Genomic DNA, 17969 nt, shown 5'->3' with positions numbered 1-17969 from the left:
ATACCCACATACACACAGTGATATCAAGCACACACCAGATACATTTTCTTTTCCAGGAGATTTAGGATCCTGGATCCACATAACCAGCAGTTTCTAAGGGACTCTATTATTTATTACATTCCCCTGCTCCTGGGCAGAGGCTTCCCTTCTTCCCCAAGCCTAGTAGAGCACTCCAGTTATAAATAAGCACCACTCTTCCATTACAGAAATTTCTCTGAATCAGGCTCTGATCTTTGACCTGTCATTTACCAATTTCATGACTTTGAGCAACTGCATGCCCTCTCTGGGTCACAGTTTCCCTCATTTTAATGATTAAATAGCACCCAAAGTCCTTCTCAATTTTAAACTATTAATACTACAAACTAAAAGTTTAACTCCAGAGTTGATTTTTCAGATGTTGGATATGTCACAGTCTGTACTCTAAGCCAGGTAAACTCTTGGGACCAAGTATAATTGGAATAGGACAGGCCTACAGATGCTCAGATGGTCTTAAAGGGCTATATTTGACATGGCCAAACATTTCTTCTCTGTAGGACCCTTGAATCTGAGATGGTCAAAATCAGTACAGGGCTACAAAAAGAAAAAAATGTAAGCTCTTTCTACCTGCTTTTAAATGAAGAATAAGAAATAGAAATGTGTATAAAATAAGTACAGTCATCTTTAAAATGTTGTTCAGCTATATGTGGCCACAGGATGAAATGTCAAAAAGAGACACAAGCAGAGACAGGTACAAGTAAGAAAGACAACTAGAGACATAAAAAGGAACAAGAGTAATACATAATAAAGACATGAAAAAGGGAAAATAGGAAAAGTATAATAGAGATAGGGAGAAAACAGCCAAAAACATAAAGGATAAAAAATTTTATGGTTTTAAGGTGAATATCAGAGTCTGTCCTACTCTACTTATTTGAGCTCTAAGTTTTAGAATGTTGAAAGTGAAAGCGTGCAAATATGTAAATAATAATTTATTGTTCTTCCACATTTTGATTAGCTGATCCTTAAGGTGCTCTTGTCCTTATAAGACCCTTCATTTACTGCTGGGATGTAGATATCATTTCAAGGACCTGATAAAACCAAATTAAGGAATACAGATTTACCATTCTTCACCAAGGACAAATCAGTCTGGAGCATCCTAAGGCTGCAGGAACTGAGATTTATGATTTCTGGCTTAGCCAGTCCTCTCAAGTGTCTCTGCAATGATCCTAAATGGCCTGGGTACTAGGTGCCCTGAAGTAGAAGTGAACTCTTGTGATCTGTTTAGTCAATGGTACTTCCAGAGGCTATAATGTGAATCAAAAGCTACCACCTAAAAATATTGCTTCGTTCATTCATTCAACAATGAAATGAGTAGTCACAATATACTAAACACTTTATGAAAATAAAAGACTCTAGGGTCATGGCCTATTGAGACAGACTGAAAAGTACAGTCAAAATACAGTGGAGCTGGTGGCTCAGTGGTAAAGAATCTGACTGCTAGTGCAGGAGATGCAATTTAGATCCCTGGATTGGGAAGATCTCCTGGAGAAGGAAATGGCAGCCCATGCCAGTATTCTTGCCTGGGAAATCCAATGGACAGAGGAGTCTGGCGGGTTACACATCCATGGGGTCGCAAAGGGTCAGACATGACTTAGCGACTAAACAACGACAGCAACAATTACAAGAAAAGAGGTCTACTCAGGATCTTATGAAAGCATGGAGAAGGAGAGGGAGATATGTGGAGGAGATGCCAGGAAATGCTTTCTAGAGAAGGTGATGCCTGAATTGACTCACATACAATAACAAGAAACTAGGTTGTATGGGGAAAGGCGATAGAATTAAACTATGGAGAAGCACCTGAAACCCCAGGAACTAAACTATTCAAGGATAGAATATCCACTCTAGGTTGATGAAAGAGAGAGATGTTATACTTTAGTCTATTTTCCTTCGATCTATATCTGTTTGGTCTGTCCAGACTTTCCTTAGATTATATTTATCAAGATTTCATTTTGTATCAGGTGTATTATTTTACACATTTTCCTTCTGAACTTTACTGTTTAAAAACATAATCTCTCTAGTTTATTGTGCTCATGCTGAATACTATTCATATTTCCAAGATCATTATCTTGTTCTCTGCAAACTTAATGAGCATATCTTCCATTCACATCCAAGTCATTAATGAGGAAACTAAATAATGCCAGCCTGACTCACACAGAATACAATTTACTATAGCCACTCACCTCAATATTGACTCTCAGGTGTTGCCATGTACCTTGGTTAAGTATACAAGCACCTAGGTCTAATTTTTAGCTTATAAGTGAACATATTCTCATGAAACAAAATCTAGAGATTTATTTTTTTTTTACAGGCACTCAATCCAATTGCTTCTCCCTTATTCAATCCCTTGATAATAAAAAAGAAAAATATTAAGCTAGTGTAATAAAATGCTTTCTTCCAAAGTTATGTATTTACTGTGATATGGCTTTTAGTTGAGACTCCAGTCTCTATTTCTCTTGTTAGAAGGTGCAAGGTTTTTCTACAGTTTTATCATTGCCAAGCATTAAGATAGGCTCTGCTCTGTTTCTCTAAGATTTCTGCTTTTGATTAATCTCAAGAAGAAAGGATTTAAACTCTAAAACTTACTAGATAATAAGTAAATAAGATAATACGTACTATTAGTTTTTAAGTGTAAATATTTGCTACAAGACTGTGCTGGTGCACTGATGAAAGCTGGGCTACAAAGGCAGAAAGATTACTCAGGAAATGAAAACAAGTGTTCCTTAGAGATACATCCAATTCCTGCTGAGAAGTCTGTCATATGAGTGTCAGTTCTTCTCATGTCAATTTGACTTCCCTGTTTCATCAGTATGTTGTTATTGTGTAAGGCGTCAAGTCATGTCCAGCTCTTTTGTGACCTTATGGACTGTAGCCCTCCAGGCTCCTCTGTCCATGGAATTTCCCAGGCAAGAATACTGGAGTGTGTTGCCATTTCCTTCTCCAGGGGATCTTCCCAACCCAGGGATTGAACTCATGTATCCTGCACTGGCAGGCAGATTCTTTACCACTGAGCCACCAGGGAAGCCTTTCATCAGTATAGGGCCTATGAAATTAATGTAAAGATGCCATAAAGGAAATAGCCTGTTTTTTTCCAGTAATGGATATATATATAAATAGGATCATGTAATTGGAAGTAAGAAAATTAAACAACAAAGAAGATAGGCTTTGGAGACTCAGAGCCGGATTCAAATCTCCATTCCCAGATACTATTAGCACAATGGTCTGAAAGTTATTTTCCTCAGTTTCCTCGTTTGTAAAGCAGGGGTGATGATGTTTGCTCCCAGGGGTATAATGAAATTAGAGGTAACATGCCTGACCCCATGCTTGGCACACAGCATATTTCTAAACATGGTAGCTCCTAATTACTAATGGAAGTTAGTCCCCCTATATATATATATATATATATATATATGTATATATATATATATATATCATATATAAAGTTCCTTATCACATAGCATGTGCTACTTCATATTTGCACAAGTAGAAATAATTGGTACCACATGGCTGGTGAGTCACAGGAGGTAACAGGAGAGATTTTGTGATCTATAACAGCCAGCATCCACTTGGCCAACGAAACTCAGAGTGAAGCTTCAGAGACTGCCTAAACAAATGCAAGAAGGGCCCACCCTAAGGAAAGGCCTAGAAATAGTCATGAGACTCCATGATGATGAAGACTGTGATGATAGTAACAGCTTAGATTTAAATAGTATTTTTCAAAGTGCTTTTTATGTTTATCATCTAAGGTAATTTTCATCTCTGATGTAAGCATGATAAATATTATCTTTTCTTGGTCGCGGGAAACAATAATGCAGAGAGGTCAGATGGCTTATCCAAGGTTAAAGCAGAAGTGAGTTGTTACGCTCCACATCTCTTAGTTTCCAGATGAAAAGTCTATACTATGCTCCTTCTGCTTCTCTTCAAGCTCCTCACCATGGTTTGCCCTCCACTGGAAAGAGTAAAAGACTTCTGCATTAGTGCCCAGGAGCCAAATGCAAACAAATGCATACCAAAGAATGCCTTCAATGTAAAGCGACATCAGCTAGAGCAAGTGTTCTATTTCAGGTAATAAAGCTGAGGTCCAGGGAGACCAGAAGATTTAAGCTTATATAGTTATTTGTTTATGTAGCTTCGACTAATATGGATATTGTTTCCCTCACACTAAGGTTATGCATATAACTCTCAAATTTATTTTAAGAAAACCCATAAATGAAACAATCAATAAAATTTATTTGCTCTCTCATTCACAGTGGAGGAAAAAAATACCAAATTAAGCAATCAATATTACTTGTTTTTAAAGAGAAAAAAGAGATAAAAAAAAAAAGCTCTGATGTTTTAAGGAAAATAATACTGTGCTTTAATTATCAGAGAGCAATCAGTTTCAGGATGAGAAAAGACTGATAAGAATGTGAAACAAAAATATGAGAAGACAGACATAGCAGCCCACTGAGTTCTTCTCTTCCATAAGCTGACAGGACTGTTAAAATTAAGAGGCTAGTCTATGAAAATATTCTATGAGGACACTATTCTCTGTAAGCGTCATGCTGAGAAAGAAGTAATAAGCCAAGGATCCTAGTTATGCTGCTGTCACTGGACACATATCTATGGGGCAAGAATCACTTGTGTAAACTGTGCTTTGAGGACAGATGTCAAAAATGCCATTTCAGTCTTAAATATCTAAAATGGAACTCCACCCCCTTCTTCCAACACTTCCATCCCTACATGCACAACCTGTTCTGCCTGAATTTCCTCCATCTCAGTAAACAGCAACTCCAATCTTTTAGGTACTCAGACCAAATACTTTGCCACCATCTCTGACTTCTCTTTTTCTCTCATAACCCCATATAAGCAAGTCTTCTTATGTTCCACCTTAAAAGCTTATCCAGAGCCCATCCACTTCTCACCATCTCTGACTGTATTCTCCTCTATTAGGTTATCATTACCTCTTGCTTGGATCAATACAAAATTCTCCTAACTAGTTACCTGGAATTGACCCTTGTTGTATTACATTCAGTCCTTTTGTTTTGTTAGTTTTTTTACCTTTGAGATGATTTCAAACTTACAGAAAATGACAAAAAGAGTAAACTGAATTCCTGTACATGTTTTACTCAGATTCACCAATTGTTTAGATTTTGCTCATTTGTTTCATAAATGTCTCTTGTTTCTCTTATTTTGATATTTTCTGAAACATCTGTGAGTAGGTCATAGACACAATGACTCCTACATATTTTAGAGTATACTTCCTAAGAACAATGACATTGCTCTTACATATCTACTGTGATTAAAATCAGGAAATGTAAAATTGATATAAAACTATTATTTAATCTACAGTCTATATTCCTATTTTACAATCATCCAGTATTGCCCCTTACAAAGTTACTCTGTCTCCCTCATCATCAAGGATTCAATTCCAAATATTCACTGCATTTAACTGGCATGTTTCCACTCTCTCCTTTAATCAGGAACAGTTTCTCAGCCTTTCTTTGACTATCTTTATCTTGATAATTTTGAAGAGTATATACAGCTATTTTGCAGTATATAACTCATTTACAGTTTTTCTCATGATTAGATTCAGGATATACATTTTTGGTAGGAAACTATCATGAATTTTTAACACAGCTGTCAGATCATGTCATTCCCCTGCTCAAAACCCACACTCAGAGAAAAAGTCAAATATGCTACAAAAGTCCTCAAGGCTTTGTATGGTCCTTGCAATTGTTAATCTCTCTGCTTGGAATATTCTTTCTCCAGATATCTGAATGGCTTGCTTCCTCCTTTCCTTCATGTTATTACTCAGAAGTTAGCTTTATTTTTTATGGAGTTGGATAAGTTAATACCAAAATCTACATATAAAAACAAATGCCTAAGGATAACCAGGAAAATAATGAAAAAGACAGTGTGTGGGGGGAGGGGTGGTTAATGGTATCAGACAAACATAAAACACACTATAAAATCACTATAATCAAAGCAGTGTGGTACTGGTACATGAATAAAGAAAGAGGAAAGAATATAGCCAAGAAATTAAACCAAGAACATAAGAAAATTGAGGGCATGATAAATTTTAGGTGGCATCTCAAATAACTGGGGCAAAGATGGGCTTCTTAATAAGTGACACTGAGATAACTGTGTAGCCATCTGGAAAAAAGACAAATTTAGATCCATATCTCTCATCATACAAAAGTATAAACTCCAATGGAATCAGTGATCTAAAGGTAAGCTATAAAAACAATACAAACACTAGAAGAAAAGGGGATTAAATCTTTTTTGCTTTGGTATAGAGAAAGGTTTTCTAACAGTGACTTAAAATCCAAAGAAATAAAAAATAATAAATTTGCTTGGAAAAGGACATTACAAGCAAAATAAAATTGAGGGGGAAGTATTTGCAATATAACACAGATAAAGGGCCAATATATCTTTTATATATATATATACTTAACTCCTAAAATTGAAGATTAAAGAACCAAAGAACAATAGAAAAATGGAAAAAGTTGAATAAACAATTCAGCCCATAAACAAAGAAACAAACAAAAAATGAAACTGCTCTTAAACATATGAAAAGATATTCAAACTTACTCATATTTAAAGAAATGCAGATGAAAACAACATTAAGATACCATTAAACTGGCAAGAACATGACGCAGTGGTAAAGAATCCCTTGCCAATGCAGCAGACGCAAGAGATGCAGGTTTGATCCCTGGATGGGGAAGATCCCCCAGAGTAGGAAATGGCAACCCACTCCAGTATTCTTGCCTGGACAGTTCCACAATAGAGGAACCTGGTGGGCTATGGTCCATGGGGTCGCAAAGAGTCAGATGCAACTAAGCACATACACACACACAAAAAAAGAAAGATTACATATGTTGTTGATAAAGCTATGGGGAAATAGACACTCTTGAACAATTTTGGCAAAAATGCAAGCCAGAACAACTCTTTTAGAGGAAATCTGGCAATATATTTACACCTACCTTTTGACCTACCAATGCCACTTTTAAAAATACAAAAATGTGCACCACCTCTAACCTGTCTTCTTAAAAGCTGGTCAAGGTTACTGCATTAGCACTGAACACTGTGTAATCCAATGCAAGCAAATTAGGCTTTGGGGGTAAGACCATGTACAATGTGAAGTCAAACCCCACTTCTGCTGATAGGCCCCAAACCCAGCAATGCCTCCATCTGCTTACACAGCAATTTTGATTTTCAAACCATCGTGTCACAAGTCACCAAGGCCATGGTGTTCAGCTCAAACAGCACTGTGCTAGACATGGGAGCCATAGGTTCCAAGAGAAACTGGGTCCTGGCTTGGAGCAAAAGCACCATTGCTGGACATGAAGACACATTTAACCAGACCTTCTACCCCAGCTGAGGAATTCCTGTGATGCCAAGTAGAGAAAAGCTCTGAAACAGGTATGAACCTAAACTACCAAAGCCTGTCAGTGATTAGATTCTGCACCCTCCTGAAAGCAGTTGGGTGGTTTAAGCTGCTCATGGCCCTGTGGCAGTCTTCCAGTTGAGGTAGCCAAGAGTGTGAGAGTCCCTTGCTCTATCTCTTTGCTCCCATCACCTCTCCTGTCCCGCTTCAAGCAGGGAGGTGCACTCTCTGACCCTTGTGGATGAGAAGTCTCCCTCCAGCTCTGGCCCCATTGGCAATAAATATCACCAACTGGATTGTTCCAAATATTTATGATCAAGATATAGAGAGCTTCCCAATACCACTGCCCCACTCTGTTCTTTCAGTGCTGCTTGCCACTGCCTGGTATTCCCGGCAGAGATGAGGACAGCTGCAGCCTCCTCCGGCTGTGGAAAAACTGCCTACCTCTCTTTCCATCCCTGAGATGTGTCTGAGGTCCTATTGATGATAGAGTCTCAGTGGGTTCTCTAGCAACTGGAGAATGTTGTACAGAGTTTACATTTTTAAAAAAAATAATGTTCATAAAGACATATATATCACCCTTATCCCCAAGATGTGGGCAAAATTATCTCATTATCTAGGCCTTGCTCCATGGTGTATCTGAGTCAGACTGTATGTTTTGTTCCCAAGACTTCATTAAAAGCAACTTGGAAGAGAAATAAAGAAATACAAATATAAAAATGTATATAATAAATAATAAATATACAAACTTATTTATTGTAGTACTGTTTGCAATAGCAAAATGTTGCAAACAATCTAAGTGATCATATATGGGAGAGTGGTTCAACAAATTAATAAAGTAAGTGGGGAAAAAATGAACCAACCTAGGTAACTTTGGAAATTGGTACTTCATATTATGTAAGACTAAAGACAAAATGACCTGGACACAAATATTGCACTTGAGTGGTAAATTTGCTTTTCACAGTGCTATGGGTTAGCATTTGTGAAACTAAGAATATTCTAGGATTGAGCAAACAAGTAAATATACTATGGATAATGAGAGTCAGGTTTCTCAAGATCAAAGAAAGAAGTTAAAAGAAGAAAAAAGAAATCAAGAATAAAAACTGTGGTGTTGGGACTTCCCTGGTGGTCCAGTGGTTAAGAATCACCTGCCAATGCAGGTGACATGAGTTCAGTCCCTCATCCAGGAAGATTCCACACGCCATAGGGCAACTGAGTCAATGAGCCACAAGTAGAGCCCATGAGCCTCAACGATTGAAGCCTGTGTGCCTAGAGCCCGTGCTTCACAATAAGAGAAGCCACCACAACGAGAAGCCCACTCACTGCAATCCAACAAAGCCCGCACACAGCAATGAAGACCCAATTTAACCAAAAGATAAATAAACAAACAAACAAAAAAACCCAGAAGACCACATATGGTACCCCAACACTAGTCAAAGCAAGAATAAACATCAATAAAAATTTTAAAAATAAAGACAAAATATAAATTAAATAAAAACTGTGATGTTGAACTGAAATTGGAGGAATCAGCATGATTTTAATGGTTTTATGGTTTTAAAGATATATCCATTATATAGATACAGGTGTGTGTGTGTGTGTGTGTGTGTAAAGATGTGCAAAGTCTGTGCTACTTAGAGAAAGGTAAATTAAAACAACACTAGGATACCATTTCTCACCTGTCAGTTTGGTAGAAATTTTAAATTATGACAACACCTTCTGTTGGTGAAGGTGTGGGGGGCAACATATTTCTTAGCTGTGTGCACTGAGAAGGTTCATAGGCAAGGATACCCAAGTAGTGAATGCATCTAGCACCCAGATCTTAGTTTCTAAGTACCATTTCTTCAGTAGAAGGAATCAGGGGTCCTTGAAGAAATGGCTGAATTCATTGAGGGTTGGGGCAAGAAAATTAGAAAACATGGTGGTGCTAGAAAATAAGGAAATGCTCAAAAGATGATGGGAGAACGTTAAAGGACACTGGAAAGAGCTCTCAATGGCCAAATCTGAGACAGTTTGAACAAAATAAATAATGACAGTAATGTAGAATAGGTAAAGAATCTGTCTGCACTGTGGGAGACCTGGGTTCGATCCCTGGGTTGGGAAGATCCCCTGGAGCAGGACATGGCAACCCACTCCAGTATTCTTGCCTGAATGGACAGGCATGGACAGAGGAGCCTGGTAGCTGCAGTTCAAGGAGTTGCAAAGAGTTGGACATGACTGAGCAACTAAGTACACATGCACGAATCCAGAATAATCCATAGTATGAAATACACATTCATTAGTTCATACTGATACAAATACAAAATAAATAATAAGTAAGTTGGGGGTGGGGGAGAAACAGCTTTTCCTTAGATTAGACTTCTTATTCATACCTATAGAAGGAATGATGGAAATAGCAAACAACCACCTGGCAAACACCACAGTAATAACCTGCAGGTAAGAACTGCTGATGGATGTTAAAACTTGTGAGTGAAAGTATATTATGAGAAACAGGATATTTGCATAGTCTCAAAGTATTTTCCCACAAGGGCAAATCAAGTTCAACTCTCAGGTTCAACTTGTAAGGTGCTAACATTGTTTTGCAGAGCTCAACACCAAACAAATAAAATACTGGCAGCTTTTCTACTGGGCTGGCCAAAAAAGTTCATTCAAGTTTGTTTTTCCACAAGATGTAGTAGAAAAATCCAAATGAACTCTGGCCAACCCAATATTTCAGGGGAAAAAAATTATACCAATAAATGGAATGTTCTCACCTTTAAACTTAGAAGTAAACTTTTGGTTAGTATTCTATAGCAGAATCTGAAATAATATGACATGTAGAACAAAACCATGTTTCATCATTTTATATTTAATATGTCAATATTTCATAGTGTCAGACTAATTGATTTTGAAATCATTTTACTAATACATTTATTTTTAATGTTCTTTTTCATTATGGTTTATCACAGAATACTGAATATAGTTTCTTATGCTATACATAGGACCTTATTGTTTATTCATTCTGTATATAATAGTTTGCATCTGCTAACCCCAAACTCTCAGTCCATCCCTCTTCTACTCTGCCTCCCCCTGGAAACAAATCTATTCTCCATGTTTGTGACTCTGTTTCTGATTGGTAAAAGTTCATTTGTGTCATTAGCTTTCTCATCTATAAAATGACAATACCAACCTTGCTGCTGCTGCTGCTAAGTCACTTCAGTCATGTCCGATCTGTGCGACCCCATAGACGGTAGCCCACCAGGCTCCCCCGTCCCCAGGATTCTCCAGGCAAGAACACTGGAGTGGGTTGCCATTTCCTTCTCCAATGCATGAAAGTGAAAAGTGAAAGTGAAATCGCTCAGTTGTGTCCGACTCTTAGCGACCCCCTGGACTGCAGCCCACCAGGCCCCTCCGACCATGGGATTTTCCAGGCAAGAGTATTGGAGTGGGGTGCCATTGCCTTCTCTGACCTTAGATGAGTCCTATAAGGATAAAACTACTTAGTGAATGGGAGGCAATTAAACAGTGTCTTGCACAGAAAGAGTACTTAATAGCTGTTACCTGTCATTAGAAGTATCAATATTATTTTACTAACAAAAGGACATAATGACTTCTATGGATTCTGTCATTGAAATAATTCTAAAATTCTGTCATACACTGGTCCAATTATGTACAAACACTCTCTCTTGTTGGAAAGGAGAAAATAAAAAACTCTGCAGTATTAGTTTTCTCTCCATAAACTGCTTGAGGGTTTCCAATTCATATTTATAACATGCCACATCCTTACCTCTAGACTAGAGAAATAGGTTAAAAATAGACTAGTCTTCAATGCATGTGTAATTTTGCATTACATTATATTACCAAGAGCTTAATCTAGTCTTGAAAGTAGACTTTTCTCTCATTCTCCACTCTAAAAATATTAGGGTTCCACAGTTATCATCAAAGACATTTTCCTGATGCTGTTCAGGATCACTGATTCCCTAAAATTCACTAACTTAAAACTCACAGTTTCCTGTTTAAATCACCCCAGATACAGACAGATTTCTATCAGCATTTAGGCCTTTTAGTTCTGGTCTGCCACTCACTAGCTAAATAAGTTGCTTACTACCTCCAAACCTTGATCCATTCATCTAAAAAATGTAACATCTGTCCTTGAATAGTCACAGGATTATAGTGAGATATCAGAAGTAATTTTTAAAAACTATATGTCCTTTTACAAATGTTAGGCTATTTTGATAATAATTCAGGCCACTTGAAACAAATTAATCGAGGCTGTTTATTTAATAATTTACAAGTTGTTATTCACTGTATTTTAAAATATCTATGACTCAGTAAAGAAGAAATGATCACATCCAATAAAAGTAATGAAATAGTAATAGAGCTTCCACCAACCTGGCCATTTGCTTGTAAGCTTCTTCAGCTACTGCAAAGATATGTGGATCCATATCACCCATGTTTTGACCACTATATGCATTAATAATATCTTCTCCATAAATAGGCAGCTGTTCATAAGGATTTATAGCTACTAGGACTATACCTGGGGAGGAAGGTAAAAAAACAAAAGAAGTCAATAATATCCTAACGGGCATATCAAACTTGGTAAAGTGAGAATCACAGTTAAAATTCAATTAATACCAAACTAACAAATTGTTAAGAGTCAAAATATACCGTAGCATTTGCCTGTGAACCATTAAGTCCTAACTAAAACGCCATTTACAAACAAGACTAGGTTAAAGTAGTAAAAATTGTGGCAATATTGGAAGAACTTCAAATATTTTTATAATATTTAAACCAAAAATTCTACTTCTAGAAATGTATCCAAATGAAATAAACCATGTAAAGGGATTAAAAAAAAATAAAGATGTTTATTATAATGTTATTCATAACAGTGAAAAGTAGAAACAAACAAAATACATAACAGAGGGACAGTGGTTTATGTATAGCACAGGAAAATATATTCTATATCCTGTGATAAACCACAATGGAAAAGAACACGGAAAAGAATATACATATGTATAACTGAGTCACGTTGCTATATAGCAGAAACTAAATATGACATTGTGAATCAATTATATTTCAATAAATGTTTTTACAAGGGAGAGTGGTTTAATATGTATTATTATATCCATGTGATCCAGATCATGTTTGTGACACATATTAAGTGCCATAGGAAAATACAAGACACAATTATATATAGACTGATTCCAATTTTATATTTATTTATACTTTTTTACATTTACACACAGGATATAAGACAACTTAATACTGGTTATTTTTCAGTGGTGAATTCCATGTAATTATTTTTCCTTTTTTATACATTTTTTGGTATTTCCTTAAATTTTATAGCAGATATATGTTAACTTTAGTCATTCACTCAACAAATATTTGACTACAATTAAGTTTCGAGTCTTTTCTAAGTGCTGTATTTATAGCAGTAAAAAAAAAAAAGACTAATCTAAATAGAGTATGACCTTTAAAAATTGTGTGTAACTATACTGTACACCTGTAAGTTATATAACATTGTAAAGTGAAAGTCAAAGTCGCTCAGTCATGTCCAACTCTTTGCGACCCCATGGACTGGGGCCCACCAGGCTCCTCTGTCCATGGAATTCTCCAGGCAAGAATACTGGAGTATATAGCCGTTCCCTTCTCCAGGGGATCTTCCCAACCCAGGGATTGAACCCAGGTCTCCCGCATTGCAGGTGGATTCTTTACCGTCTGAGCCACCACATCAACTATATTTCAATAAAAAAACTTTTTTAAAAAAAGAAAAATCTTTGTCCTCCTGGACCTTGTAATCTAGAGGGAAATTCAGACAATAAATAAGAAAAATATATATATATATATATATATTACAGGATAGATAATAAGGTAAACGGGGGATTAAACAGAGAAGGAATACTGATGCCTAGGAGAAGAAAATATAGGGTGGACAGGAAAGGCTTCACGAGAAGGTAGCATATGCGCAAGAAAGATAAACAGAAGAAAAAATGAAAATTGAGCAACAGACTTAATAGATAGGAAAGAAAAAAGAGCAAATATCAAGGATATAAAAAATATAAATTATTTTAAGAAGAAAAGATAGCTGTCCCTGCCCTAAACTGGAGCCCGATGAAGAAATGTTGAGCACTAAGTTGGGTACATGCAGCAAAGAGACTTAGGAGAAAATGGATGGAAATCCCAGACCTGAGACTCAGTAGATAATACTTAGTGAAAGAAGGATAAAAAATCAGTAGAGAAAAAAGAGCCAGAGAAAATGAAGAGAAAGAAGAAAAAGAAGGAAAGGGGGAATATACACATGTGTATGCTTAACTGCTAGGAGAGTGAAAAAAAAAAAATCCTGGGCTGGGTCACTGGCAGCTAGTACTGGAAGGAGCAGGGGCCCAGGCAAGCAGATCAAGCAAGCAGTGTTACTGCAACTCAAGTCAGTCCTGCACTGCTAAGCAACTGAGAAAAAGAGAAAACATCTTGAACCTACCCCAAAGATAAGTCTTTGGACATCTACTCAAGTATTGGTTTTTGTAAGAGATTAAAATAACTGGCAAATCAGTATCAAATTTGGAATACGACTTCTATGCAGAGAAAAGGCAAAAGATGAGCCCAGTTCTTCGTATTCTGAGTAATATTCTGTAAGTTCATAAAAGAGCTTATTCAGCATAAAATGCAACTAGCTATTCTCCCAGAATTCTGGGAGAATAGCATTGAAACATGTATATTATCATATGTGAAACAGAACACCATTCCATGTTCGATGCATGAGACAAGGGCTCAGGGCCGGGGCAATGGGATGACCCAGAGGGATGGGATGGGGAGGGAGGGGGGTGGGGGGTCCAGGAAGGGGAACACATGTAAACCCATGGCTGATTCATGTCAATGTATGGCAAAAACTATTACAATATTGTAAAGTAATTAGCCCCCAACTAAAATAAATAAATTTATAAAATAAAAAAAATTAAAAAAAAAATGCAACTAGCTAATGAACACGATAAATCTTTTGAGAATCTGTATGCAGGTCAGGAAGCAACAGTTAGAACTGGACATGGAACAACAGACTGGTTCCAAATAGGAAAACAAGTACATCAAGGCTATATATTGTCACCCTGCTTATTTAACTTATATGCAGAGTACATCGTGAGAAACGTTGGGCTGGATGAAGCACAAGCTGGAATCAAGATTGCTGGGAGAAATATTAATAACCTCAGATATGCAGATGACACCACCTTTATGGCAGAAAGTGAAGAAGAACTAAAGAGCCTCTTGATGAAAGTGAAAGAGGAGAGTGAAAAAGTTGGCTTAAAGCTCAACATTCAGAAAACTAAGATCATAACATCCAGTCCCATCACTTCATGGCAAGTGGATGGGGAAACAGTGGAAACAGTGGCTGACTTTATTTTTCTGGGCTCCAAAATCACTGCAGATGGTGACTGCAGCCATGAAATTAAAAGACGCTTACTCCTTGGAAGGAAAGTTATGACTAGCCTAGATAGCATATTAAAAAGCAGAGACATTACTTTGCCAACAAAGGTCCTTAGAGTCAAGGCTATGGTTTTTCCAGTAGTCATGTATGGATGTGAGAGTTGGACTATAAAGAAAGCTGAGCAGCGAAGAATTGATGCTTTTGAATTGTGGTGCTGGAGAAGACTCTTGAAAGTCCCTTGGACTGCAAGGAGATCCAACCAGTCCATCCTAAAGGAGATCAGTCCTGAGTGTTCATTGGAAGGACTGATGTTGAAGCTGAAACTCCAATACTTTGGCCACCTGATGCAAAGAGCTGACTCATTTGAAAAGACCCTGATGCTGGGAGAGATTGTAGGCAGGAGGAGAACGGGGTGACAGAGGATGAGATGGTTGGATGGCATCACCGACTCAATGGACATGAGTTTGGGTAAACTCTGGGAGTTGGTGATGGACAAGAAAGCCTGGTGTGCTGCAGTCCATGGGGTCGCAAAGAGTCGGACACAACTGAGCGACTGAACTGAACTGAACTGAAATCTTTTGATAACTCTGAAGTGAATATGTTTCTAAGAAAAGATCCACCCACAGCCTTTCTCATGCACATTATTTTCATGGTTATGTCCATTAGCAAAAAGAATTCACAGTTCACTCAGACAGCAACGCACACTCACCACAATATGTATAAATAAGTTTGGAATCAATAAAGCGGACTCTGAGATTATGGAGTACAGCAGGCTCATGAAGATAACTGAGGGCTGTGAGGTCATTTTCACCCACAAGTATGTCAGGGTTTCTTAAATGAGGCAGTTCCTTGGTCTTTGGATCTAGACGATATTCCAAATCCTGAAAATGCACAAGATACAGCATCTGGGTAAATCATGGCAAAAACCCAATACAGCATGTATTAATACATTTTGATCACTTCCTATTCCTGATTTGTTTCTCGGTTATTAAATACATTTTTTCCTGGTACCTCTCAAAACCACAGAAATTGGTAGAAACAGCAAAAAATAAGGAAAGTTTGTTTTCACTAGATGTATTAACTCATAGTAACATTTTTTGCTAATACAGTTTGAAAAGTCAAAGCCTAGACTATTTTTTATACCTAGTTACTAGGTCAGATCATTTTCTATGGGAAAATAATTCTTTTTTTATCCTCTTCACTTGTATAAGTGACAGACAGTATAAGAGAGTGGTAAGAGCTTGGCTCTAGAGCCAGATCAACGCAGGTTCAAGTCCTGCAACTGTTATTTACTCCTTGTGTGGTCTTGTGTATATTATTTAACCTTAATCTTTCATTTGTAAAAAGGACATAATGGAAAGAGCTCACAGGCGTGTGGTAAAAATTAAAGGAGACAATGTTTAGTATGTGGTAAGTACTTGGGAACTCCTAAACCCAGAGAGGCCCAAGAATCCCTTAAAATTAGATGTTAACACTTTGCATCTATGCATGTATGTGTAAGTACATACACATATGTGTATTTCTTTAAAATACAGTCCATAGTTTTTATCAGACTTTTAATGAAGTGCTTGGCCCTGCAAATTAAGAAGTACTACTCATTTTAAGGAATATGGCTTTATGGCAAAGTCAAGCATTGAGACTGTCACTCAATTATGTATTAAGGGGAAACAATATACAACACATGAAAAGGAAAAAAACAGCAATATAATTGCAGAGATGGACAAGTTAGTTAGTAAAAAGACTTTTGCTAATACTTTTGTTAATACTAAAGAGATATATAGAGGTCAAATGATCAAATCAGGTTGGAATGAATTCTGCAAAATGGGGAGGAAATTTTTATAGTCTGATCCTCGACCTCTCTCTGTTTATTAGAGTCTAATGTCCTTTACCAAAGCTGACTAGTCTTTGCATTGGCTCCTGCCACACAAAAAATGGCTGTGTGATCTCAGTCAGACTGCTTAATGTCTCTGAGTCTGGGCTTCCTTATTTTGAAAATAGTTACAATACCACGTGCGAACCCACAGGTTTGCTGTGAGAATTATCATAAGAAAATAAAGCCTAAAGTACCTAACGTGCCTCACAGAGTGGATGATCAATGAATGTTGAATAAGTTAATTTCTTATTTGGTAGTCAAGGCCCTTCTAATCTGGTCTAATTCTTCCGTGCCTTCTTTCTGAATAATTGCCTTGCCTCTGTTTTGCTCTCCTGAAATTCATTTTCCACTCCACCACCAGTGAGTCTTTTCTAAAACAGAAAACCTGGCACTCTTCTTCTGTTTAAAAACACTACAATCACTTCCCAGATATGCCAGTTGAAGGTTAAGAGTTATAGCATGAACACCAGACTCTCTGTGATCTGGTTCCCACTCCCCATATTTCTGCCAGTCCTCTCCTGTCAAATCCCAACAACATGAAACTTGCACAGCTCCCCAAATGCACAATACCGTGCATGCCTCCCTGCCCTTGCCGAGGCTCCTCCAGATACCTGAAACGCACTCCTCCTTGTCTATTCATTCTTTAGACAATGCATCTCTGAATCTTAGCCTTCATCAGCAACTCTGACCACTCTCCACTCTGTTCAATTTTTGTTTCTTATTTATATTTATTATATCACATGTCACACTATTCATAAGTATATGTACTTTCTTATTTGACATTAATGTCAGAGAGCATATTTTTTGCCTCTTCTTAACATGATACATAGCAGGTACCCTAACACACTAGCCTTGAACTAGAACACACACCTTTCTAAATCTCTGTTCCAGTCAACTTGTGATATTCACTATCTCCAAAATATATTCCAAGTCTCACAAAGTCTATCCCCTTTCTCTTTGTTAATCCAAATTCTGTCTAGTCAAAACTCTTCCTTCTCTTGGGAGCCTTCCCTGAAGCACCCCACAGTGATATTTCTCTCTCTTGGGACCCTAAAGTCACTGTCTTTACAGTACAGCACAGTGGTGATGAGCACAGACCATAAAGACAATCTACTGGATTAAAGTCCCAACTTCATCCCTTAATGCCTGTATAACTCTGAGCAAGTCCCAAATTTTCTGAGTCTCAGTACTTCATTCATAAAGTGGTAATAATAACAGGCCTATCTCATAGGATTGTTGTGAGGATTAAGTGAGTTATAGGATATAAAGGACTTAGAACCACACCTGGTACATAGTAAGTG

At 37.3% G+C, this 17969-nt stretch overlaps 1 protein-coding gene across 10 annotated transcripts in view; it reads right to left on the bottom strand.

The window, feature by feature from the left end:
* MYO5A (myosin VA) overlaps window positions 1-17969 on the bottom strand; it is a 212025-nt gene that overhangs the window by 122965 nt on the left and 71091 nt on the right. For 9 of the 10 annotated variants that reach the window (XR_014059930.1, XR_014059931.1, XM_081511474.1 and 6 more), the window contains exons 3-4: window positions 15505-15676; window positions 11771-11915 (exon numbers count right to left, since the gene is read on the bottom strand). Coding sequence is in view for 8 of the 10 variants with exons in the window: in XM_081511474.1 (XP_081367600.1) it covers window positions 11771-11915; window positions 15505-15676 (317 nt within the window). In the remaining 2 variants the exon portion in view is untranslated. The remainder of the gene's footprint in view (window positions 1-11770; window positions 11916-15504; window positions 15677-17969) is intronic. The other variant, XM_081511478.1, reaches the window with a different exon arrangement.

Source organism: Giraffa tippelskirchi, chromosome 7, assembly GCF_054371585.1.
Source record: "Giraffa tippelskirchi isolate mGirTip1 chromosome 7, T2T-mGirTip1v1.2.pri, whole genome shotgun sequence".
Classification (NCBI taxonomy): domain Eukaryota; kingdom Metazoa; phylum Chordata; class Mammalia; order Artiodactyla; family Giraffidae; genus Giraffa; species Giraffa tippelskirchi.
Note: the sequence above shows the minus strand (reverse complement) of the source record. Positions and strands in the feature narration are given on the sequence as shown.